At 53.5% G+C, this 25,491-nt stretch overlaps 1 protein-coding gene across 4 annotated transcripts in view; it reads left to right on the top strand.

The window, feature by feature from the left end:
• Positions 1 to 1,754: 1,754 nt before the first annotated feature.
• DCLK1 (doublecortin like kinase 1) overlaps positions 1,755 to 25,491 on the top strand; it is a 233,090-nt gene continuing 209,353 nt past the window's right edge. For 3 of the 4 annotated variants that reach the window (XM_037057653.1, XM_037057654.1, XM_037057656.1), the window contains exons 1-3: positions 1,755 to 1,972; positions 6,651 to 7,049; positions 20,200 to 20,546. In XM_037057653.1, coding sequence (XP_036913548.1) covers positions 6,674 to 7,049; positions 20,200 to 20,546 — 723 coding nt within the window. In that variant the 5' untranslated portion in view covers positions 1,755 to 1,972; positions 6,651 to 6,673. Of the gene's footprint in view, positions 1,973 to 6,650; positions 7,050 to 20,199; positions 20,547 to 25,491 lie in introns of those variants that run through there. The other variant, XM_037057652.1, reaches the window with a different exon arrangement.

The following is a 25,491-nucleotide window of genomic DNA, read 5'->3' as shown; positions in this document are numbered from 1 at the left end:
ACCGGCCAAAGGCTGCCCTGGAGGTGACCTTAGCACTTCCGTAGGGACCTCTGTCAGGCCACCAGGTGCCATTCAGCACCAGCCCGCTGTCCTTGCCTAAATGATAGGACCACAGTGCAGTGGCCAGCGGTCCTATTTAGTGTGCTCATCTACTTAATTATGCATTATGCAACAGCGAGGTGTCCTGAATGGTTAATGGCGCCCCACTGTTTCTAGCGAGAACAACCCAGCGAATCAAACTCCAAGGCGTTCCTTTGAGCACGTTGGCCGCGTGTCCCAGGTGGGAAAGCTAGGAGAGAGGTAAGATACGGTTGAGTTACTTAACGTGCTTAAGAAATGACCCTGATAGACGATCCCTGGGGGTTAGATGAGAAGATGGAATTTACTTCCCGGTTTAGCATTCGGCAGAAACTGCTTAGCCTTTGTCGCTGGAGAGATAAACAGGTGCGAAGTCTCTTCTCAAGAAAATGCACTTCGCTCCACGTTTCTTTGCCCTCCCCCCTCCCCCCTGCCCCTCATTTTGCATTAGAACTTGAAGGAGTGGGCTCCGAACTTTGCATGTAGTTAATTTGGTGAGTTCACTGTGCTCTCCTTGCTGGCTATGCTTCGCTTCCCCCCAAAAAGCGACATCACAGCACTTGTTGAATGCGGAACACACGTGAACTGTGCTGATCACAAATGACGATGATCTAGCATTTCCGTGACACTTGGAAATTAATTCGGAATAGTTCGTAACAACGATGATAAGTAGTCAAATGCATCACTGGGCTCAACGATGAAGAGAAACAAAGAATCCTGATTTTCCATTGAAGGGTGCAAGAGCAGGAAGAGAAAAATAACGTATGAACCAGAAACATATTGGGACGAATTGGTGACTGGCAGCCAGGAGGTCAGGGGGTCAACATTGAGGCTGCCCCCCTGCAGCAGAGGAGGTTCCCAGAAGTCCGCACCTGCTCTGGGTCCCCGGACGGGAGGGCCAGGCCCGGTGGCAGCTGTGAACGGCCTGGGCTCCCAGCAAATTCCAGCCTCGGAGACACAGCCCGGGGCTTTCCAGTGACGACCAGCAGGGCGGTCGGCCACGAGGGGGCCCGAAGTGAAACCTGGCTCTGTAGTGAGCAAGAGCCTATTGTGACATATTTGGCTCCAAGGAGGGGTCAGTTGAGTTTCAAGGGTGACTCAGGTCTTGGACTCCAGCGGAGACGATGGGCGGGGTCTGTGTGCAGACCTGCCCCCTCCCAAGGAGGGGGTGCTGAGGGTGACACCAGGGTGCGCAGGTGGGCATTGTCAGGATACTACCCTGAGCACAATGCTCTCCTGGTCTCCATGGTCCTGGGAAAGGTGTGCCCAGGCCAGGGGGTCCCATCAGGGTGAGGGACCATTCACCCAGCTACCCCTGAGGGAGGGGGTCTCTCCGCTGAGCCACCCTCGCCTCTCTGCCCTGCACAGGGCCTGGCTCAGACCCAGCGGGTCCACCCTCTGATCTGCCCCTGTCTGCAGACCACCAACCGCTCCTGGGGACCGGGAGGTGCAGGGGGCTGTTGAGGCCACAGGCACGGAGGTCGCAGCGTCCCAAGCGAGCGAGGGGGGCGGGAGGCGGGCCGGGCGCAGCCGCGGTGGGTGCGCCCTGCCGAGCAGGGCGGGGGCGCGGGGCGCGCACGCGGAGGCGGAGGAGGAGGGAGCGGGCGGGCGTGCGGGCGGGCGGGAGCGCTACAAGAGGAGGGAGCGCGCCCGGCGCCGCCGCCCTGCGCGGAGCGAGGCTGCAGCGAGGCTGTGCGGAGGGAGCGCCGCGTGTCGCTGAGGACCGGCCCGGGCGCGCCCCTGCACTAGCGGCCGAAGCCCAGACGCCCGCGCTCCGGCTCCCGCAGCCCAGGCAGCCCGGCCCCTGCCCCCGCCGCCCCGGCCGCGCCCAGCCGGGCGAGGACAGCGCCAGGAGGCGGCCACAAAGAGCCCTGCGGTGTCTCTCGGCGGACCGGTGCGTGTTTTGCGGTCGCTGGGGAGGGGAGCTGCGGGGAGGCCGCCGCGGGGCGGGCGCCGGGGATCGCGGGGCGCTGAGGGCAGGGCGGACGCCCCGCTCGGCCCGCCGCCGCCCCCACGCCCGCCGTTCCTCGAAAGGCGCTACCGGTCCGGCCAGCCCGGCCCCGGCCTCGGGCGGTGTGTGCGGGCGGCCCCGGAGCTGCTGGCACCTGCCTCTTTTGTCTGGTGCCTCGGGGCTTAAAATGGGGATTCGGGCGAGCGCCACCCACCCGCGCCTCCGCCCCAGCTTTTCGCCCCGTTGTTCCTGGAGAAGGAGGGCCAGGGCGGAGGGGCTGGGCGCGGGGTTGGTCATTGTCAGAGCTCTCCGCGGAGCGAGGACCAAGTCTGCGCCTAGGAGTGGCCGGGCCAGGCCTCTTATTGTGTGCTCTCCCGCGAGGGTGGTGTGCGCGGGAGGATGGGGCGGTCTGCGCCTGGTGGACGGCTGCCGTGTGGGTGTTGCAAGTACCTTTGCAGCGCCTCAAGTTCCTTCGGGGACAGCGAGGCGGCTGCTGTAGCAGTTGGTACCTGCTGTGCTAAAAGCACGCGGAGAGGGGCCGGCATTTTCCTCCTGGTGGGAGCGCACGCACAGCCCTGCATTGCCCACAAAAGAGGCTGCGTTTGCGAGCCGGCCTTGCTAGGAATAGCAGCTGGTTGTGGCCAGGAGATGTTGGTAGGAGACAGAGCAGGTGAAAGGCACCCCGAAATACCCCCCTCTCCTTTACCTTTCATTACAACCGGCTCCCTCTCTCCGCACCTGTGAGTGGCTGTGTGTCCAGATTAGGGCGCACACGCGTGCCGCGGCCACGCTGCAGGCTGTTCCCTGAAGACGTTTTACGAGTGTTCCCAAATAAATCGCCTTGGGCAGGGACAGGAAAATAGGACAGCGTTTGAAGTATGAAGTGTCACATGGCTGCGGGTCAGGAGGGATTTTTGAGAGAGGTTCTGTGCAGAAACAGTGGAGAGGACTCACGCGCCTCCTGCGAGGTCTGCGTTCGGCGGGGCGCGTGCGCCGCCGCTGCGTGCAGTCCGGCTGCCTGTCCACCTGCGTTGTGGCCCACCGCAGAGCCGTGGCCCCGGGGCCTTCCCTTCCGGCACTGATGGAGGGGCGGTAGTGTTTGCGCCTTGGTGTGCCGGGTAGGGGGAAACAACTCGGGAGCTCATCTGGATGGGATGGCTTCCGGCGCCTCCGAATGGCGAGAAGTCCCCGGGGAACAATGGAGGGCGCTGATTTCTGGGCCTGGCAGTGCTTATAGGAACATCTGGATGAGAGCCGCTCCCACTCGCCCCCCGACCCACCCCTGTCCCCCCTTCCCTGCCCCAGGTGTCTGTGATCTCAGGCTGCGTGGTTACTTTCTTGGTGGCACCGCACATGTGGCCCTGGCCCTTAGCCCCCCATGGTCCGTGAGCGTGTGGCCGGGTGCGTGCGCCGGCGTGCCATGCAGAAGCGGGGGCTGGCAGAGGCCTGGTGAGCCTGCTTGGGTCAAATTGTATGACTGAGCCGAGGCCTGGGAAACCCTTCTAGGTTGATGCCTCACGTAATGACTGGATGTGTCATGTGGTCGGTGACGGTCATTTAGTGGTGGCCGCAGTCTCGACTGTGCTTTCACTTTGAGTGTGGTTTTTCTTTGTTGCCGGCATCGGCGCCGACTTTTGGGCAGGCGCAGCCCAGGGGACTGGAAGATGCGGCTAGTGCCTGCCCTGGCTGGTGGTGTGGTCCAGTTTGAGGAAATATGCTTTTCTCTCTTCATTGATCTTTTTTCCACTTGCTGTGGAAATTCTTGGTTCTAAAAGCCTGTTCCCTCTAAGGAATTCCAGCGGCTGCTCAGTTATTTGGACTCTGCACATTGTGACTCCACGAGAGCGCTTTCGAACTAGATTTGCTCTCTGGTGGTGCCACTGTGCCCTCCTCGGCTAGGGTCCTACTGGTTTCCTTTGGGTTTGTACAGATTTGGGGAGGGAATCCTAGGGTTGGAAGAGTGATCCCTGGCTTTAGAAAGAAAACACGATATTCAGAAGCCAGTCTGGCCTTTCTGCTTTACAAGTTTGAAGAGCTTAGTGAGTTGGTGTGTGTGCTGGCGGTGTCATCCCCCGGTCCCCTCTGGAAGACAAAGGGCTCCTTTTAATAGCAAATTCTAAAAAGTAGAAGGAGTTCTGATATCATGGGCAAAATGTTGGTTCTGTTACTCAATTAATAGCAGCCTGAAGGGCAGGATATCAGCTGATAATTGTTTTGAAATGATCTAACTTCAAAATCAGTGCAACCAGTTGATACCTAACTATATATGCTGTAATTTTTCCTGGAAAATGCAAATTAAGAGGCATGAAGTAGTTTTCTTATTTAGGAGGGAAAAAACACATTGAACTAATAATTACTTCAGGTTCAATTTTTTTAAATCCTCACCCAAGGATATATGTTTTTAAGTTGCTTTTGAGAGAGAGGAAGGGATGGGGGGAGAGAGAGACATCGATGAGGCGGGAAACATCAGGGGTCGGCTTCCACATCCGCCCCAACCAGGAATCCAACGGGCTTAGGACCAGGCCCACAACCCTTCCACTTATGGGAGATGCTCCAAGCAATGGAGCCACCTGCCCGGGGCCTCATCACTTGGATTTAAGTCACACGCCCCGCCCCTCGCCCCCCCCCATCCCAGCCCCCATGTCTACCCCAGCTGGGGTCAGCAGGAGACTGCGCAGGTGAAGGAGACACTGGAGGCAGCTGACCACTGCTTCCTGCAGGCTCCGCTGTGGGTCTGTGGCTGCCCATGGGGACAGCGAGTTAGGAGTGAGGGCCTCAACAAGTCCCTATTGGACCTGCCAGGAGAATCTGAGCCCAGGGGTCTAACCTCTGGGCCACAGCTCCTGGGAGGACCCAGAGGGCCTGCCAACTTCAGAGTGAGGCAGAGGAAACCTGGGTTCAAATCCCACCTCCCTCAGCTAGGACTCTGGGACCCCGGGTGTACCCCACTCTGGGACCCCGGCTGTACCCCACTCTCACCCTCAGTCTCAGCATTACCTGCCTCGGTGGCCTGTCGTGAGATTTAGAGGGGAATATTTAGCCTGTTACCCAAGAGTGGGCGGCAGAGTGATCGTGTTGGGCGCACCACAGACATTCAATAAACATTAGCTTTTTCCACTTGGCTCATTTCGGGAGGACCTTTGCTTTGGGGCGTGCAGTTGTAGCCACTCAAATGGCCTGGAGCTCATGGGAAGGTTGGGGGGCCTCCGTGGTGCTTCGGGGTGGTTCAGACTGACCTCCGGAAAGTGGATGTCACCGCCGAGGCGGGAGTTCGGGAGCCCTGCACTTTCCCTTTCTCTAACTGCAGCATTCCTGAAACACTGTCCTGAGAACGTCCTTCCTTCCAGTTCTAGCTGTTTCCACTTGCTAGATTCACCTGATAAAGCTCAGATCCCCCACCAAGGGGCGACCACTCCGGCCTTTATGGGCACACCCCTCAGCAAGGGCGACCTGATCCCAGAGGCAGCTCACTGCCTGCCGGCAGCTCTGCAGAGAGAGAACGGGGACCACGGAGTGTGGGCCTCCCTTCCCCGAGGTCACGGGTGGGAGTCCTGTTCCCCAGGAGCCTCCCCTACGAGAACCAGGAGAGTCTGGTCCTACTGGTTCTTCCTTGGACGGAGTCAGGAACAGAAAGGCAGCATTTATCCATAAAAATATTAATACCTATGCTAGACACCACGTTAAGTGCTTTATGTATCTTAACGTGTTCGGTGATTACTAGCCACTCGGGGTGATGGCCCCTGGTGGTTTGGGAAAGATGCTGACCCAGCAGGTTTCTCAAGGTCGTGCAGTTAGTGCAGGGTCAGGTCTGCGTCCACATCTCCAGCCGCGAGCTCCTCCACGACCAACACAGGCAGCTTAGTGGACGGCGAGCCGGAGCCCTTTCACCCTTTCTCGTTCCTGTTTTTGTAGTTCTTCTCCCCCCTCCTCTTCCTCCTCCTGTAGCCCAGTCTCTCTGAAGCACTGAATGGGAAGTCAAGGAGCTGTGGTGAATTCACTCTTTAGAACAATGTCTGTTGAGTGTGTGAGCGTGTTGGAAAATCTCCCCTGAGCTGGTAGAACTTGCAGATGGATTCCATCTGGCCGAGGGGAGCACAGACGCTAAGGAACTGATGATGAAACTCGGTCCGCGCCTTCATTTCCTGGCCCACCCACCCCTTTGGCCGGATGGTGACGTGGAAGCTTCCTTTCCGCCTGCCACCAGGGCTAGCACGCTGCCCTCTCTGCCGGCCGCCTGGAGCTTTGGGGTCTCTGTTCTTGGTTCAGGCATTCTCGACTGTGTCTCTTGGGTGATTTTCTTTTCTTTCCATGATTTAGTTTCTTCGTCTGCGAGTAGGTTTGCTGTGACTGTTGGAAATCAAAGCCGCTCAAAGCCCAGGCGTTGTTAGGGGTTCCGTCCAGAGAAGTTGTTTCTAATCAAACTAGGGCTGATGAGCAAGCTGTTTCCAGGGCCCGCCTCCTTCTTTGTTGTCTTCCTTCTCGCCCCCAACCTGATAGCTCCCATTAAATATATCTTCAGCTACAGCGCTCTTCCCCCAGCTGCTCCCAAGCCGAGCCTCTCCAATCACGCTCTTAAAATAGCCTAAGTACGCGCCTCTGCTCTTGTCGCTGTTCCTCCTAGGTCGAACTTAGACGGCGTGCGCCATGTCCCTGGGCAGAGACATGGAGCTGGAGCACTTCGACGAGCGGGACAAGGCGCAGAGGTACAGCCGGGGCTCGCGGGCCAACGGGCTGCCCAGCCCCACGCACAGCGCCCACTGCAGCTTCTACCGGACGCGCACCCTGCAGACGCTCAGCTCCGAGAAGAAGGCCAAGAAGGTGCGCTTCTACCGCAACGGGGACCGCTACTTCAAGGGCATCGTGTACGCCATCTCCCCCGACCGCTTCCGGTCCTTCGAGGCGCTGCTGGCGGATCTGACCCGGACGCTGTCGGATAACGTCAACTTGCCCCAGGGGGTGAGAACCATCTACACCATCGATGGGCTGAGGAAGATTTCCAGTTTGGACCAGCTGGTGGAAGGTGAGCGCCCAGGGGTCACCCCAGGGGCTGGGGCGCAGTTGGGGCCCATGTTTCCACAGTCCCCTAGCCAGCGCCCACCGGCTCTGGAAGGGGCAGCCTTCCTCGCCCTAGATCGCCGATCCTCTCTGCTCCACACATTGATAGTGCATGTTGCTAGAGTTACCTACCATCGTATATATAAAAAAACAACCCCAAACCTAGTGGTATTAGGTCAGCTAGCTCACAATAACAAACTGTGAGAACTCTATTTTCTTTCTTACCCCCATGCGACATTGGTTTTAAAAGTCTATTTTTATATCTTTAGTCACATAGTTCTTCACATTCATTTCTAGATGAAAGTCGAGCTTTGGCTATCACAATGTCTTGAAAGCACTTGAACTGAAAATGTGGAATGGATCCTGAAATCTTAGAGTTGAAAGGAACGTCAGATGGGTGTGGAACCCATTAGTTTTCTCACGGGGGGCTGAGGCCCCAAAACCTCGAGTGACAGGTCTATGGTTACAAGGTGGTTGGTGGTGAGGCTGGACCCCAAATGGGTTTTCTGGCAAAAAAGTCTTCTCAGGACGATGCTTCCTTTAAGTTTCGTAGGGTTGTTATCTCTCCCTGGGAGCTGAGGATTTAAAGGACTCAGTTTGCTCAGTTTACTTTTTTAAGCTCAATTCAGGTTCACGGTCACGGTCTGGTTTAGAGGTTCCATGTGGAAGTAGGACTGTTTGGGTCCCCTCGAGGCTGCGTGTCTTGTGTGAGCATCTCGTCCTCCCTGCGTCGGGCTGCTCTGGCCTCGGCAGCACCCCCTTGGGGCAGGGCGCACAACAACAGACAATTTGTGAGCAGAGGGAAGCGACGTGGAGAGAAGGGATGGGGATGAAAGTCACACTCAGGTGTAAAAGGAGAGAGCGAGCGAGCTGGTCCTCTCTGGAGAGTGGGTTTTTCTGAGATTGAGGTCTCAAGGTCCTGATGGGGGAATCCGCAGCACCAGGGAAGTCTGGAGGCTGGAGCGGCTGGATTTGGCCCTGAGTTCCTCTTTGCTCCAGATGCAGTTGCCCGGGCCCTGCTTTCCTGTTGGGTCCTGGGGGAGCCCCTTGCAGGTGAAGTCCTCTTTCCCCCGTGCAGGAAAACGGGAAGCCTGTCTTCCAGCACCTCGCCCCACCCTAATCCTGTGGGGTTTGCGGTTGCTTCGCCCTGACCACACACAGGCAGCCCGCTTGTCCTCCACTGGAGGCAGAGTTTGTCTGTGATCGAGGCCCAGGGCTTCCATGTCTTCCTCCACTTTTCCTTCCCTTTGTCCTTGGCCGGGGCAGGGTCCATGTGGCTGGACTGGGGAGCGTGTAAGGGAGCCAGGCTCTGGTGTGTTTACTTGGTGGGAATTCACATCTTTTTCTGGTGACTCGTCACCCTGCCAAGATGCCTGTAGACTTGGCCTTTTCCCTTCTGTTCAGATGTTGGAACTTCCAGTAAATTAAAGGGGAAGAGTGCCCACGAAATCCTTCTGCATCAGCTTTGTGCCCTGTCCTTTTCATGACCTGGGAAAATACAGGGATAAAGGAAACATGTGCTGGGTTATTCCCAGGGCTCTGGATAAAGATCAAATGCAAAGTCAGGTGCATGGCTGGTCCCCAGACTGTCCTTTTGAGGGTTGATGGTATTGTATCAGGAAAGGGTGCCAAGATCTCCAAGCACCTGCTCTGAGCGGCGGGCCTGGCTCCTTCCTCTGCTCCGGAGCTGCATGTGCCGCATCTGCGGTCGGGGAGGGGGCTGCTCTTCGACCAGACCCAGAGGTATTCCCAGGATTCCATCCATCCAGCACAGGGCCGGGATGGGAAATGACAGTACTTCACATTCAGATCCAACCAGATACTCATGGCGTGTATTCCTACAGTCTCCTTCCTCGGTTTTTTAACACAAAAGAACGCCCACTCTGAGAGACACGGGCCTGACTGAGGCTCGTCTCGAGAGCCCGTCGTGGGCGTGTGTCTCGCGTGGGCGAACACATTTGATGCTCGCCGCGGTTCTCGGGGGCCTGTTATCATCCTGAGACTAAGATGAGGAACACGCTCCAGGTCACACTGCAAGGAGTGGGAGAGGCAGGGTTTCAACCCAGGAAATGGGTGCTGACGCGAGCTCGGAGCTGCCACTAATAGGGCCCTTAAGGAGGTGGCCTTTGTGGCCTTTAGACAGAATTTTACTTTATTTTTTAGAAGATTTTATGTATTTTTAGAGAGAGGGGAAGGGAGGAAGAAACAGAGGGAGAGAAATATCAGTCTGTGGTTGCCTCTTGTGCGCCCCCTACTGGGGACCTGGCCTGCAACCCAGGCCTGTGCCCTGACTGGGAATCGAACCGGTGACCCTTTGGTTCACAGACCAGCACCCAATCCACTGAGCCTCACTGGCCAGGGCTGAAAAGAATTTTATTGCATTAGCTCCTACTTGAAAACAGATGTTTTTAGCCTTGACTTAATTCCAAGAATTCTGCCCCCCAGAAACCCTTTAATATTTTCATTTGCCTCCAGCTACTTTTCTTTCCAATCAATACGAAGCAACTGCGGGTGAAATATTCTGATGTTAAAAATTACTTTTGGAAAAAAATGCCTTTTTTCTGACTGAGGGAGAGGTAGCCGCAGTAGAGTGTGCACGTTCACGTCCTGGCTAGTTTTCTCCCCATACGGGTGACGCTGACCTGAATCAGCACACAGCTGCACTCAGCGCTGGAGCAGCCGCAAGTTCATTTGGATCTGCCTCCGTGTCTGTCACGTTTTGCTCAGTCTGTTAAAACGCAAACCATTGCGGCGCGTTCGTCGTTAGGTTCGAGTCTCTCGCTTTACACACTGATTTTGTGGAAACATCAATGCACGTTATTAGCTTCTCGTTTCCCCTTCCAGTAGGATGGCATTTGAGTTTTAAATCTGCGTCAAAGTGCGGCGACAAGTGTGTTTAACCTGTAATTTCTTTACGTTTGTTCTTTCTCACTTAGACTAAAAATTCTGAGTTACAAAGACATTCATGAGGTTCTTTGTTTTAGTGGACCTTTAATGGTCCTGTGGTCACTTGTGCTGCTTTATTATAATCCCTCACAGATTATGGTGCCTACATTCGACTCAGAGTGCTGAGAGAGCTGGTACTTGGCCTGAAGCATGCATGTGTGTGTATGTGTGTGTGAGACCAATCGTGTGTCTAGGCACGCATGCGTGCACACACCCTCGAGAGTGAGCTGTGCCTGCCACCCCTCCTGTCTGCTCGCGGGGTGGGCCTGCGTGTTTGAAAACCCAGGGCCCTCCATATGGGAAGCTGAACTGCAGGCCCGTCCCTGCCAATGAGTGACCTTGGCCTTGGTTGTGTTTTCCCAGCCCTGCCTCTGTGTCCCCAGTTTTCACACCATTTACACTCCTCTGTGAGTGTGGGAATGGTGTGAAGCTAGGGCCTCTGTCTTGTGACTTGGTTTATTGTGTTTTACGTACAAAACTTACACAATTTTGTGTATTCAGAGGTATCAGTTGTCTTATTATCGGCTTGATTTTTCGTGCCTCTTGGGCCCTCCGTACTCTGAAGTCGTAAAGCTCTTTCCCTTATTTTTGTTCCCTGAGTTTTTGTGTTTTCATTAAAAAATGTCCTCCTGGAAGTCATATTAGTACAATATGTGAGATAGAGATTCAATTACTTTCCCCCAGGCTGCCTGGCTCATTTTACATTTTTATTTGGAATAATTGGGACTTATGACAAGTGTCACAGGATACGGTAGCCCGCTCGCTGCGCCCTTCCCCCACTCCCCACGATGGCCATGGCCACCCACAGGTGGTAACTCAGCCATAGGCTTTCCTCAGCTTCGTTAGTTGTTCCACTGACGCCCTCCCTTTCTTGAGGGGGGCGGTTCCAGAATCACACACTGCATGTAGGTGCCATGTCTCCTTCGTCCCTTCCAAGTGTGACAACCACCCAGTCTTTCCTTGTTGTCAACGACGTGAGTTTGGTCAGTGGCTCTGCAGAAGGCCCCTCCGTGGGGTGTTCCCGATGACTAGGCTGAAGTCACGCATTCGCAGTGAGAATTCTGCCCATGTGACGGTGCGGCCTTCTTGGGGCGCCGTTTCTGGGGGCGAGATGCTGCCGCCTCACGTGACCAGGGGGTCAAGGGGGTGTCTCCACTCTGTAGTTACTGTCTTCCCCTTTATAATTAATCCCTATTTGGGGGAGACACTTAGACGCCACGTGAGTATCTTGTTTTCCTTGGCCTCTTGCCCTTGTTGGCGCTGACTGGTGGACTCTGCCTGTAGCAATTAGGCCTGCGGTGTCTGGAGGTGAATTTTGTGACCCTCTGCGCTCGCCTTCTCTTCAAACACGTCTCTGGCTTTGGGGCATCTCCTGTGAGGTCATCGGTTCCCCTTATTTTAACCAGTTTTTAAGGCCAGTTACGTCCGAATCAGACCTCTCTTCTGCACGCCGGCCCCTGGGCGTGTTGAGCTGAGGCTCCACTGCCCGGTCCCCTCAAACTTAACGTGGACATGTGGGAGGTCATCCTTTCCCGTCACCGAGAATGTGTTCCTGTCTCGTGCTCCGCATCTTGTTAAACGGTGCCACCCTCCACGTCCCCTTCCTGTGCCCTCAGTCCAAGCTGTCGCCGGCCCCGTGGGTGCTGCGTGGGACCTGTCTCCAGCTTGCTCTCCCCTCTCCACCACCTGAGTGGTTTCTTTCCAAGGCATCAGTGCTGTTTTAACAATGTCACCCTGTGTGACGGACCGAAGGAGTGATGTGATTTTCTCTACGGTATGCACTGTAGAAAATCTTGAAAGATGAAAAAAAAAGAGAAGAAAAGAAAGAGCTCCTCCGATTCCTACGACTGCACTCTCGTCGTCTCTCCCTCTACTGTGGGATGGTCTCCTCAAGTAAAAATGCACGTCTTCACTTTGCTTTTCTTTACAGAATCTGCGTGTCTCCCTCACGCCCCCACCCCTGCTTTTCCATTCCCTTCACAGACTCTCTTAGATCAGGACGTCTGGGACACACGTGTTCCCATAAGTCATCTTCAAACACGTTTTCCTGCCTGCAGACCTGGCCACAGACACACCTTGTGCTGTGTCATGGCTTCTTAGTGGCTTTCTGCTTAAGGATGGAATAGATGTACTTTAGTCTGTGTATTTATTTTTAGTGCAGTGTGTAAGAGAGGGAGAGAAACATCAATGTGTGGTTGCCTCTCGTGTGCCCCCGACTGGGGACCCAACCCCCAACACAGGCAAGTGCCCTGACTGGGAATTGAACCAATGACCCTTAGGTTCGCAGGCCGGCACTCAGTCCATTGAGCCTCACCAGCCAGGGCGAGGCACCTTCAATCTTTAATGTGCTTCTCGTGGTGATCCAGCTCCGCCCCCCGCTCCCCCAGGCCTGGCCTTGTCTCCTGTGACTCGCTGATGCGCTTGGTGTGGCTCCTCGCCATCTCCTTGAGGAGGGTGGGGTGGGCAACCTCGCAGGGTGCACGGCCTCATGGTCAAGTCCTGGCTCTGGAGTCGGACCCCCTTCACTTGAATCCTGACTCTGCTCTGCCCGCCTTGTGACCTTGAGCGAGCTGCCTGTGGCTGTGGGCCTCGTGGTGCCCTGTGACACGGGTGTGTTCACACTCAGCTCACAGGGTGGCGGTGAGGGTGAGAGCATTGTCTGCCACGTGCAGACATTCCGGTGACCTGCCTTCCCCAGCCTCCCCGTCCCCACCCCACAGCCCTGCCTTGGTCTTGCTGGCCTCCAGCCCCATGGCCCTTCCGGGAGAAAAAACACAGCATTTGCTGCCTTTGCTTCCTCAGCCTCCCATGAACATCAATCCCTGGATTAGCCCCGTCCCACTGTCCCATACGTGTGCATGCATCTCACATCACGGTCACCGGATGTCACAGAGCCATCGGCGTCCTCACTGCCTGACGTGGTGGTCACAGACACTCAATAAATGGCGCTGGAAGGCAGGGGAAGCGGGGATGAATGGAGAGACCAGTAAATGCAAGCAGTGCAGCCTGACACCCCGGTGCAGGGCTGTGTGCAGGGCTGTGTGCGGCCCCGTGAAAGCCGGGCCAGTGATCTCGGGGTCCCCTTTTCTTCACTTGCTGCCCCTGGAGCGTTGAGGGCTGACATCCACATCTGTCCCAGCCACGCCACACACTTACCGCTTCTTCATTTCCACGGCCCCAGGCCCCTGATTGCTCTGGGTTCCCTTCATCAGCTCCCTCTGCCTCGAAGATGGGAGTCACCTGGATTTCACCTTGTCCAGCTGGGCGTGGTCTCCCCCCCACTCCCGCCCCAGTATTTTCTCTAATCCCTGTAGCTGCTGCTGCCCCCTCCCAAAGTCTGGGCCTGTGTTGCCAACTGCTTGCTGCACATCTCTGCCTGGTGGGCCCCTAGGAACTTCACATTCCGTGTGTGCCCAGCCAGGTTAGTTTCCTTCCTCACCCAGACGTGTCCCTTCTTACCTGATCTACTGGGGCGTACGGGAGGCCGGCCCACACAGAAGCTTCGGGGTCATCTTCTCAGGGTTGTGGGCCACCATTCCCATGGGCCCCGCATCCAGTCGATTCCCAGCTCTGGTTCATGCTGTCAGTTAAGCACGCCTTGTCACACATCCTGTCCTGTCTGTCCTCAGTGGTGTGTGTAAGGTTCTCCAACTCCTCCCGGTCTGTTGGAGCAGCTCTCCAAACGGAATCTTGACCTCTGTCTCCCACGTAGCGATCCCTCCATGCCGTAGCCGGCGTCATCCCTCCAAGTCCCGGGTGTGATGCCTAAAACTTGGACCTGGTTGCCTACTGTGGTCTTACTCTGCCCACGGAGTCATTTTTAGAGAAAAACACAGTAGGGTCTCACCGTCCCCTTCCTGGACTGTGCAGTGGAGCATGCTGTCATTCCGTGTGGATCTGGACCGCTGTCCTCTTTCTTCTCTGCCACTGCAGAGCGGCCCCTGGCCTCACTTCCCAGGCCAGCGTGGGTTCCATTGCTTCAGTGTTGATGGGCAGGTGGGGGGAGGGAAGTGATTTTTCTCCTCTGAATCAGAATTGCCTGGACGACTTCGCTGGCAATGCCCACCCACTGGCTCTTGGTGAAATCCCTTCACACAACACACCTTGCCTTCTGAGGTCTTTGAAGACAAGCCTGTGACTTAGGATTCTTTCAGATTTCCGGAGTGGCTAATTTAGGTCTTGGACCTGTTACTGAGGATCTGATTGGCTGTTTGAAATTTTTACGTTTCATGGCTCTTGTTGCGTATACTCGTTTCAGTTTTGTTATTGCTGTTCTCCTATTTGGAGAGACTTTTAGCCAAGAGAATGAACATTTTTATGTCTTCCCATGCAGTTTGCCATGTTGCTGGTCAAAAGGGTTGTTAGCGGTTTATACTGTGTCCAGTGGCATTTCACATTTTATTGTGTTTTTATCCTTTGACATATATTTTCCTACCTTGTATTTTAGTAAATGATAATGTATTTGCACAGTATGCTAACCCTTTGTTGTAAGTTCTCAATCTGTTTTCCCTCCTTATTTAGAATTATACCAGTTTTTAATTAAAAAAATTGGATCTCCCCACTTTTCCTTTTATGTTATTTTTCTGTTGCTTTGAGTGGAGAAGTCAACAAGCCCCCAGGCCTGACAAACAGTGTAGGGTTTTACTCTCTATCCGCTTGTTTTGATGTGTGGTTGTATTATGAAGACTTCCCGGAGCAGTGGTCATGAGTGCCTTCGGGGGTCTGCTTCCTTCCTTTGAGAGCGCGATGGAAATCGGCTCCCAACCCAGCGCCCTCCTGGTAGATCAGGAAACTCGCCGTGTGCAGGTGAGGCAGTGCCATACACTGTGATGTCCAGGAGGCACTTTATAATATTTCATCCTGTAAATAATGTCTTTCCTGTAACCGAACTCTGCTCAGCTTCCAAGGACCCAGTGGATATTGGAGCTCTTCTGCTCTTACCGTAACTCACAGCACTGCATTCTAATTGCCAGAGTTTTCAACGAGAAGGTTTCTACTCTGGAGAGAGGGGAAAATCATGCACATCCCTCACTTAAAATACTTTTGACTGTGCCACGTGTGGGAATTGAAGGGATCCTAGAGGGGGCAGGGGTGTGAGGGGTGGAGATGAGGTCATTGTCAGCCTGAGGCTGTGCACAGGTCACAGCATAGTTCACGAGTCATGGCTCTCAGGCAGGGAGAGGAACTGGGCAAACTTCGGTGGCATCTTGAGGACACGCGCACTCCTGGCCGACTCCCTGAGGCCTGGCCCGCCCGGGGGCTGGGACCACCTGGCCGGAAGTCTTCAGCTGTGACTGAGAGAAGTTCTCCAATTTTCCAATGAAAGTCTATGGTCGAGGTGAATTTCCTTTGCAGATTTTTAAATACTAAACTTTGTTGGGAAACTTTATTTGCACACTTTGAAGAATAACAGCAAATATAATACTTTAAAAATATGTGTGGGATTTTTTGAAAACAAAAAAGTATGAACTCTTAGCCCTGGCTGGTGTAGCTCAGTGGATTGAGCGCGGGCCTGCGAACCAGAGGATCGCGGTTCGATTCCCAGTCAGGGCACATGCCTGGGTTGCAGGCCAGTTCCCTGCAGGCCAACTCCCAGCAGAGGATGCACGAAAGGCAACCATACATTGATGTTTCTCTCCCTCTCTCCTTCCCCTCTAAAGATAAATAAAAATAAATAAAATCTTTAAAAAAAAAGTATGAACTCTTTTTCACCTTAGAAACAATCTAATGTGCTTGCAAAGAAGTTACTCTATTCTCCAAAGTCCTGAAAAAAATTCCTAACCTTTCAGGGAAGAAACTATGATATTGTATTCTGATATTTTAGGAGGTGGTGGTTGGATCCAAACATAATTTCCTGCGTTATTTCCTTACTCTGCTGTTAACTGTCATTTTTTGCCTCTGGCTTTGCTTGAGAGCAAATATTACTTTTCCGGTGTGCGTAAGTGCCACCGCCGTCCAGGCAGGCACTGTTTCGGTGCTTCCTGATACCTGCTGGGATGCCTTGGGCACCCAGAGCATTGAGTTTCAAGTTCAGGGTCAGCCCTAACACGGGGATTTTGGTTTGAAGAAACTGGGACAAAACTGGTCACAGCGTAACCAACTAACAAGTCACTGTATCTAGTAACAGCCAGCTCCACCTGTAAAGAGGTTGTTTTTTTAAACCGTTTCCTTTAAACCGTCTGTGATCTTTGCCATTTTTTGTCCTTGTTTGATTTCATATACAGTAAATAGTCCACAGCTTTTGAAGCAACTTTGGGCTATAAAACCCCAGTGTTTGTGGGGTTTCCCTCCAGACCTGAGCAGTTCTTTGTGACACCAGCCACATGTCCTGCCAGTCAACTCAATTCTACTACCTTCTTCCTGGAGACTCAGGTGTCACAGGTGAAGGGCTCAGTCCTACACGACTGTCCTGGCCTCACCTCAGATGCCAACGGCACGTCCAGGCTGCCTCTGTGCCAGTGGGCCGGCGGTGGACAGGAGGCTCCCATGACCCCGCCTTTGGTTCGAATCATTTGCCAGAAAGGCTCACAGAACTCAGGGAGTTCTGCAGCACCCGTTTATGGTAACGATGATGAGGAAGACACCCGCAGGGCAAGGTGTGGGGAGAGGGCCTGGCGCTTCTGTGCCTGCGGAGCAGCCCACCAAATGGCCTCCACCAAGCAGACGCTTTTCGAGCTCCACCCTTTGAGGTTTTGTGGAGGTTTCCTTTCATAGGCCGGATGGATTAGATCGTTGGCCGTTGGTGGTGAATCCACCCTCTTGCTCTTCTCCGCTCCCCTGGCCCGTGGGGTGGACCGAAAGCCTCACATGGTTGGTTCCCTGTCTTCCAGCCGCTGTGCACTCAGGTGTGGCTGAGGGGGGTTGTTCCGAAAATGAATACACATTTGTTTTTATCTCTTATCACTTAGCAAATTCCAGGCATTTTAGTAGCTCTGTGCCAGAAATGGTATGAAGACCAAATTTATATTTCTTCTTATAAATCATGATCACAGGCTACTTTGCTCGAATACTCCTTGGTTTAGTTAAATCAATGTTCATCTTTTTATTGTGGTATAAATTACACCATGAGGCTTCAGGATGGCTTTGTTTACCTGAAGAGAAGTATGCAATTTTAAGTTTCATAATTATCAGTTATAAGTTTTTATAATAAAGTTTTCCTTTGGTATTTTTCAATGACCTTTAATATACATACTTCACCTTAAGCCTTCAGTGTAGTCTATGGATGATTTTCTATTCGACACTGTAACACATCTCTTAACTCGCGACCCCAACAAGAAAGAGATTAAATCCCGGATATCCAGAACTATTGGACCAAATCAAGACTATGTATTCCTCCCATTCAGAACAATTATGATTTGGTCACTTAGAATTATCAGTGATATTATTACATTTTTAAAAGTGATTTTAAAAAATTTTTGCAAAATCATACTGTAACTGAGTTAAAACAGACCCTGGATCTCTAGTGGTGGGGAGAAGTTCAGGATTCTGATGAAAATAAGAGCTAAACTGTAGAGCCAAATCGGTTTGATGTAAATAAACTTCACAATAAAATAGAAGCTTATTAACATAAGGAAACGCATCCTGACATTTCCTGGCTTCCCGAATAATGTAGCAGATTTTAAATGATGGCGCCGCATGGGTTTTGATGTTGGGTTTGGTGGCCGGCTGCCTCCTCTGTTCGCTCTCACTCTCCCTGTAACTCACTGTCCTTCTCCCTCGGAGTCCCACATGGTCATCCGGATTCCCTTCCCGGGAATGCGCCTCCCAGGCACAGCACAGGTGAAGTATCGGTCCAGTCTCTTCTCACCGTCACTCCTCCAGACAAACCAGTACTCTTTCCTCTGAGCTGTTGCACTTTTAAGGATTCTGAGTGCGATTTATCAAAGCAGACATAAAAAAAAAAGTGTTTCTTTTCTCTTTCAACAAATCCATTTGAGTTCTTAAAAAATTCTCCCCTCTTTGAATGATTTTCTTTTCTAATGTTTGTTTTCTTTGTCGAGGTGTAAACCCTGCCACGCTTTTGTTTAAGTTATCAGCTTAGTATTAGTACGTACGTGTGACAGATAATTACACAATAGGGCATCTCCGAACAGCACAGAATGAACGGGTTTCACGCGCCGAAGATGGGCTGTGTGTCTTGTCCCGGGAGGTCCGGGGCCTCCTTCAGCCAGAAGGAGCCGGAGGGATGTCTGCTGGTGACTGCGCACCCGGAGACAGTGAACACTCTGCGGGGCTGTCCAAGCCCTGGCCCACGGCCGCACGCAGCCCAGGATGCCTGTGAATGTGGCCCGACGCGAAATTGTGAATTTACTTAAAACACGAAGAGATTTTTTTTTGTGATTACATGTTGCAATGTATTTACCATGTGGCCCAAGACAACTCTTCCAGTGTGGCCCGGAGACGCCACAAGGTTGGACACCCTGCGAACGGGCTTACTGATTTCTAGTAACTTCATTTTTTAATTTTCCTTTCAGGCTTACTGCAGCCGCAGACGATTTCCATTTGTGTAGCAATTTTGCATTTGAGAGCCCTTTGACCTTTACTGTCTGCTCTGATCTGCACCCAAACCTTGCAGGGGGGACGTGGTCGTGGGCGGGGGAGGGTAGCCCTCAGGGACGGAACGAGCACGAGAAGATGGGGCCCCGCCTGCAGCCACAGGGGTGCAGCGGCTGTGAGCCCAGGCTCCCCATTCTCTGCCCTCCGTCCCATGCACACGGTCCCCTGACAAAGCCTTCAGAAACATGCTGTCCGGCAGCCCTGTGGCCTGGCTCGCTACCTGCATAAATCCCGAGAACAGTGCAGTCGGGACGAGTCATGACCCGCTGGGCAGCTCAAAGCGGGATTCCACATTCGTACCGTCTGTACTGGTGAGGCCCGTGTGCGAACACACGATAGAGCATGCTTTAAAAGCATTTGCAAAGTACGTGTTGGCTCCCCTGCACCGCTGTGCTTCTCTAGTTCGGACATCCTGGTTTGGTTATTTTTCCGTGAGTACTTATCCTGCGGCCTTGGGTGCTTGCAGTATTAATTTTAAAACAGGACAAAGATTTAAAATAGGACAATAGATAAAAGGAAATGGGCTGTGTAGGATTAGTGTGAGCTCACTCGACCTGTAGTTGTGAAGGCTTTGTCACGTTTTGTAACTGTTCCCAGTTATAAAGACTTATTAACACGGGGCGGGGGGAGCCATTATAAAAATGTCAGCTTCAAAGTGCTTTGACTAACTTTATGAAATATGCATCTGTAAGATCAGTCACTTTGCAATTTTTCATTGCATGGCACTCGCATTACTGTGTGTGCGTGTCTGTGTGTGTGTGATCCAAATCTGCCCAATGGTCCAAGTGTTCTCGTCGGTGACTCCCTATGAAGAAGTCATTTTTAGTCAAAGTTTCATCTGTTTGGTACGTCTATCCACTGTGAAAGGATGGCTCCTATTTAATTAGTTACCACATCCATCATCTGGTGTGTTTTATCTTTTGGGTGAGAACATGTGAGTCCCCCGGTCTTGGAGAGAACCTCTTGCTGCTGACGGTGCAGTGTGGTCAACTGTGGTCCCCGTGTCCTACATCCGACCTCGGTTCTTACTCACTGACATGGTCGTGTCTGTTGCAGAGTCAGGTTACGGAGCTGCCGTTCCTAGTGTGCGTGGTTCACCAGGCCCCACGTAGGTGATAGAGAGGCCGAGGCTTTTGGAATTCTGCTTGATTTTACACAACGCTGGCGAACAGTCCCATCACATCGATAAGTTACGTAGCTATTTTAAGAAGTGGTTAGCTGACCCAGTTTTCGTTTTTACATTATTTCGGAGTGGGGGGCGGCAGATAGATGTATGTCCGATTTTGAAGCTGTCTGCCACTGTAAATATTGCTGAATTCCACGGGATTCAGTTCTGTGCCCTTGTGGGGTGCACCGAACAGTGGCGTGGCTCTCCCCAATCTGAAGGCGAAGAAAGGGAGGAAGGATGATATTTTCCCCTCCCGGGACATCAGTCTGTTGCTGACAGAGCCCTATCAGAAGCTGGAAATCTTTCTTTTTCACTAGTGATTCATCATGCTTCCTAGTTTCAAAAGTCACCCCTCGCTCTGCCCCGAAGTAGGAAAGGGAAAAAAAGCCTGGGAGATAAGGAGTGAGTTTAGCTTCAGGTAAATTGCCATCTGTCCTCTCTGCAGGAGAAAGCTACGTGTGTGGCTCCATAGAGCCCTTCAAGAAACTGGAGTACACCAAGAACGTGAACCCCAACTGGTCGGTGAACGTCAAGACCACCTCCGCGGCCCGGCCCGTGTCGTCCCTGGCCACGGCCAAAGGCAGCCCTTCGGAGGTGCGGGAGAACAAGGATTTCATCCGGCCCAAGCTGGTCACCATCATCAGAAGTGGGGTGAAGCCGAGGAAGGCGGTCCGGATCCTGCTGAACAAGAAGACCGCCCACTCCTTCGAGCAGGTGCTCACGGACATCACCGACGCCATCAAGCTGGACTCGGGAGTGGTGAAGCGCCTGTACACCCTGGACGGGAAGCAGGTGAGGGGCACCTCGGGCTGCGGGGACCGTGGCCTTGGAGGCCAGAGTGGGGGCGGGGTGGGGGCCGGGGGATTTCTGTGGCACGTGGTGGGAGTCTGACACACCCGTTTACGGGCGGTCAGAGAGTCGGGTCATTCAGTCGGTAAACACACAGAATACAGTAAGCGTGCCCATCTGGGCCGCTTAAAGGATTACTCAGAGATTTCTGCTCTCAGTTACTGATTGCCAACCCGACGGTGCTCCTGAGCCATCTGATTCTAATGGAGCCATAAGGTCATGAAAATCTTGCAGCCTCGAGCGTGGCTCAGGTGGAGGGGACACTCTGGCTAGCAGAGGAAAAGCCACCTCCTTTCTTTGGCCCAAACAATAGTTCACGGAGTTTCCTCTCTTGGTGACGGCGCCCCGGTAAGATTTCTCTAAATTTTATTGGCTTTAAGTCCATCTCGAAAGGATACAGTGCTTCTTCCACCAGGGTGGCCTATTTCTAGAATGTTATCCATCTTGTTTTGAAGACATAACTTTGGCATTCAAATAAAAGGGGGTTCTTCGGGGAGGGAATGTAGACAGTGGGTGGCCTGGGTGAGCGGACACCTTAATATGCGCTGCTCGGGTGATCTGGATGGTGGTCTCGGGGGGACTTTGTGGGGGTCTGACATCCCCGATGTGGTGCCGGGTGAAAAGACACCCATGAGTGTGCAGTGCGATGGGCTGGTCTGCGAGAGTTTTTTAGTCTCTTTTTGCTCAGGATTATAATGTTTAGCACACGGTCTTCGCTTGAGATTTAGTTTGTCGTGTGGCTGGGTGCAAATGCCTTTGAAAAGTTGTTTTGAGGGATAGCGTGGATGATTCGTATGGGACGTGCCTACCAAAAATCAAAACTAGATTCATGCATTCAAAGGTCGATGTTAGTGAGTAGGAAACCAGAAGTTCCTGACAGCGGACACACTGAAGCATTGAATTAGGAGTGTGTGCAGATACTGGAAGGCGTGTTCGTTGCGGAAGCGTCCTTCCCCCAGAGATCCAGCCAGCGCCCTGGGTTACAAATTCCTTAGGGAAGAAGGAATGCCTGCCAGTCATGTACCCCCATCCTCTTCTCGTCTCATGAAACTCCCCCCAAGTATCCCACGGATAAGGACTCTGAGCGATGAACCCCCCAGTTTTCCGGGTCTAAGAGGGTAATAGTCCAAGTGTCACCAACATATCAGTGACCAAAAAGTCCACCGCCGGGCTGTGAGTGACAGCAGCCGCGCGTGGGCGGGCCACACGGGAGCATCGCCTGCCAGGAGCAGCCCAGCCCTCTCGCAGTTCCGAGCCTCTGTGTGGTGTGTTCTCCCGATGGTGGCTGACCTGTTCTCGAAATAGTGCGGCTTACGCCAAAGGGTACCTGTGGATAAACCTTCTCCTCGCCTCTCGCTCCAGGGTGTCGGGGGTTCCAAACGGCCACAGGCCGAACACAACATCAACTCTTAACTGCGTGAGTGAACTCCGGACGAACTGGTCCTTTGTTTGGTCTAGGGGCGAGTTCCTAGAATGGGCCCTGCAATGTTCTTGGTCATTTTCTTCTTTTTAGGAATTTACCGAGTGTCTCGATTTGATCGTGGCTGGTTTTGCTGTGGGTTAGTTAGTGTGATGGTTTAATAAACAAGTTCAAGGTTTAATAATGTCAGAGGGCCGGGATTGGCATCTTTGACTCAGCCACAGACTGTGTTTTGAGCACGTTGCTCACGGGGGCCTCGTTACCCTCCCCAGCAAAACGTGGGCAAAACGACCACCCGTTTCACAGAGTACGTACGTAAGAGGGAGAACTGTAGCAACACATGTGGAAGCAAGTTTGAGCTGTAACAGTGACACGAGAGCTTTAGCATGTGTATGTAAATGCTTTGGGTGCGTTAGCATGTTTAATCATCGTAACTGCTCGATTATTGTCCCCGTGGGGCAGAACGGGGTGCGGAGGCACCGAATTTGTGGAAAACAAAACTAGCACGTCTGAGACCTTGCAGGCTTGGACTTGAACCCGTCTCCCTCCAGGGCCCGTGCTCATAACCACCGCGGGGCTGCGGGGTTTACTAAAACACCAAACAGACGCACACGCACTGAGACTTTTCCAGCGAGTGATGTGTCCGCACACCGTCACCTGGAAGGTTCCTGCTGCGTGGCGCTCTCCTGTGGACGCGCACCGACATTGGCCTTCAGGTCGGCCAGGCTGGCATCTGCTCCGTGGTGGCGGCCGCTCTCTCCCGCGCGAGGGCAGGGAAAGGCTGCAGAGGATCGACGGGGAAGGAGCGTAAAAGACGCCATGACGGCCTCCCCGGGGAACGGAGACACTGCCTCCACAGCCCTGCGGGGCTTTGGAGCCGTTTCTGTTCAGAAGAGAAATTGGTCCCTGCGCAGCCGTGCAGGTGCCGGGGCCTGAGGACCCTCCTCGGACACCCCCCACTGTCCCCCACGCCCCCCAGGTGGTCACGCAAGGCCCTAGGAGAGGGGCGGTCGGAGCAGGGTCCACGGGCTGTGGTGGGATGTCCCCTGAGGTTGCTCGCTCCGCCTCTTTCTCTTTTTAATAGTGTACCTGAGTCCTTGCGTCAACCAGACAAAGGACAGGGGAAACGCAGGGCCTGATAAAGTGTTCAGAGATAAATTTGGGGGGTGGAGATTGAGGGTGCAAAATTGTTTGAAAGCATCAGTAGCTCGAGAGCTTTGAGAGAGTGAGCGGAGAGGAAGGTGTGCTGACTTTTCAGATTGCTTCGTGCATCCTGCGGCCAAGATGTATCCACAGGGTGGGATCCCAGAGATGGCACCGTGACAGCCCTGCCTGCTGCCACCTGTTCCTCGGAGATGGCACCCGAGGCCAGGCCACAGGCCACTCTCACATGCCCCTGCTCTGCGCAGCCTCCTTGCTCCTTGGCCTTCGGGGTTGGCTTTAAGCCCTGACCCCGGAGTCCCTTGCACAGCGGGGTTCTGAGGGTCTTGGGTCTTTCAGCCGAGACAAGCGCTCACCAGGGGAAGGGCTGTGCCCCTGAGAAGCATTTTGCAGGCAGAGGCGGTTTCCGCACACGACCCCGGTGGCTCCTGAGCGGACTATTCCCGAGCAAACCCTTTCTAGTTATTTCATCTCCATTTTTTATTCGGGCCATTGAAGTGTCACAGAGGGTTGCCGTCCCCTTGCCCCCTCCTCACACCCCTGGGTGGGATGGGGTGGGGTGCGCTCTGCTCACCAAGTGGTCAGGCACTTTGCTGCCCTGGCTGGTGGGGGGGAGCGTGAAGAAATACCTGCTGTGTCTTAATGTCAGGGATGTGTCACTTGTCTGGGCCCTGATGACAGCCCGGTCCATCCAGGCTGCAGGTGGTGAGGTTTTCGGGGGGTCACTCACTCACCCTGCCCGGCAGCCACTCCCAGAGGTCCCTGGAGTGTGACTGCTTTTTTAAGTGATGAAATCAAGCCCCCAAGGTCGAAGGCGTTCTGCAAAAACATACGTGCGCAGCTCCTGACGCCTTTTCTGGGAGGGGCTAGGCTGGCTGTCTTGAGCTGCTGAGTCTTCTAAATCGGCGATTCCTGAATCCTCACGTAGAGGCAGAAGCCATGTGAGTCCTGGCAGAGCCGGTGCCGGAGCAGGCAAGTCACACTGTGGGGACCATCGGGAAGATGCGTCCCAGTGACCCCCTCCCCCACTGAAGCAGAGCAGCTGTTCAAAATAGCTGGAAATGGTGCAGCGATGTTAATACACTAGATGGCCCTTTAAGCAGAAAATGCACGCACACTCCCATCCTGCCCACCCAGCGACATCGAAGCCCTGTGCGAAATGGCGGCCCAGGGACCACTCTCTTGGGGGCGGTGCGTTCACACCAGTCATGCACCTGCGAGGCTCAGGCAAGCCGGCGGTCTGCGGTCGTCCTCATACGGAAAGCTCTGGGACCCACTTGTCGAGGCCCTGTGCACTGTGAGAACGGGTGTTCTGTCTGCCGCCTCCGTCCGTTCGCAGACAGGGTGGCTTGGACGCAACAGGAATTTATTTCTCACGGTTCCAGAGGGTTGGAGGGCCAGCACTGAGGTGCAGGTGGCTCTGGCCTGGGGACAGCCCACTTCCTGGTTCACTGGAGGCCAGTTTTTGCATCGGGAGAAGCTGGGGAGCCCTGAGGCCTTTCCAAGTGGGACGAATCCCTTTCATGAGGGCTTTGCTCACTCGGCCCGATCACCCACTGCAGGCCTGGCCTCCTAAGGCAGCCACCTTGAGGGCCACGTTTCAACACGGCGGTTTCTGGACTCATAAGCGTTCAGACCAAGACCACGGTGGCTGCCGACCGAGGGAGCCCCAGAATGAATGTCAGCAAGTGAATTAGTCACTGTGTCCTCACTGCCTGTTTGCAACATTGCATCCCTTTTGGTGTTATATGCGTAACGCTCAAGAGTTCCTTGCACATGAGCCATAATAATTGGAGTCATTTATTTTCCATAGCTAGTGTATGAGCTTCTTGGGGTCCAGGAAGTGGTAGGGGTGGTTGATAGGAACCTGTCAGCACGTATCACAAAATGGTCTTTGGCTTTAAACATGTAATTCTAATGTGAAGTAACTGATTTGGTTCACGCCTGAGTTTAGAGACTTCTGAATATTTCTTCCCCTTACGAGTGAAAAGTTACACGTATTACTGCTACATCTGACCTTAGCAATGAACGGGCACGGAAAATGTGAAGGCCAAGAGGTTTCCAAGCTAAAAGGAGTTCAGGATGGGACAGTATGTGGTTGGACTGGAAAAGGAGATTTCTCGGAAGCTGCTGGTCGCGGTGGCTAATTTAAAAGTACAATAGCCATAGCTCTAATTAACTTCTTGAAGCACATTTTACCCCTTTATTCTCGGCAGACAGAGTTTTTGCTGTTACGATTTGGTGTATTATCTATGTCTTGAAAGTGAATGTTGATACCTGTTAGTTTTGTTTGTGACTGATGTAAAA

This window comes from Sturnira hondurensis, unplaced genomic scaffold, assembly GCF_014824575.4.
Source record: "Sturnira hondurensis isolate 20B ecotype Veracruz unplaced genomic scaffold, ASM1482457v3 Scaffold0009719, whole genome shotgun sequence".
Lineage (NCBI taxonomy): Eukaryota > Metazoa > Chordata > Mammalia > Chiroptera > Phyllostomidae > Sturnira > Sturnira hondurensis.
Note: the sequence above shows the minus strand (reverse complement) of the source record. Positions and strands in the feature narration are given on the sequence as shown.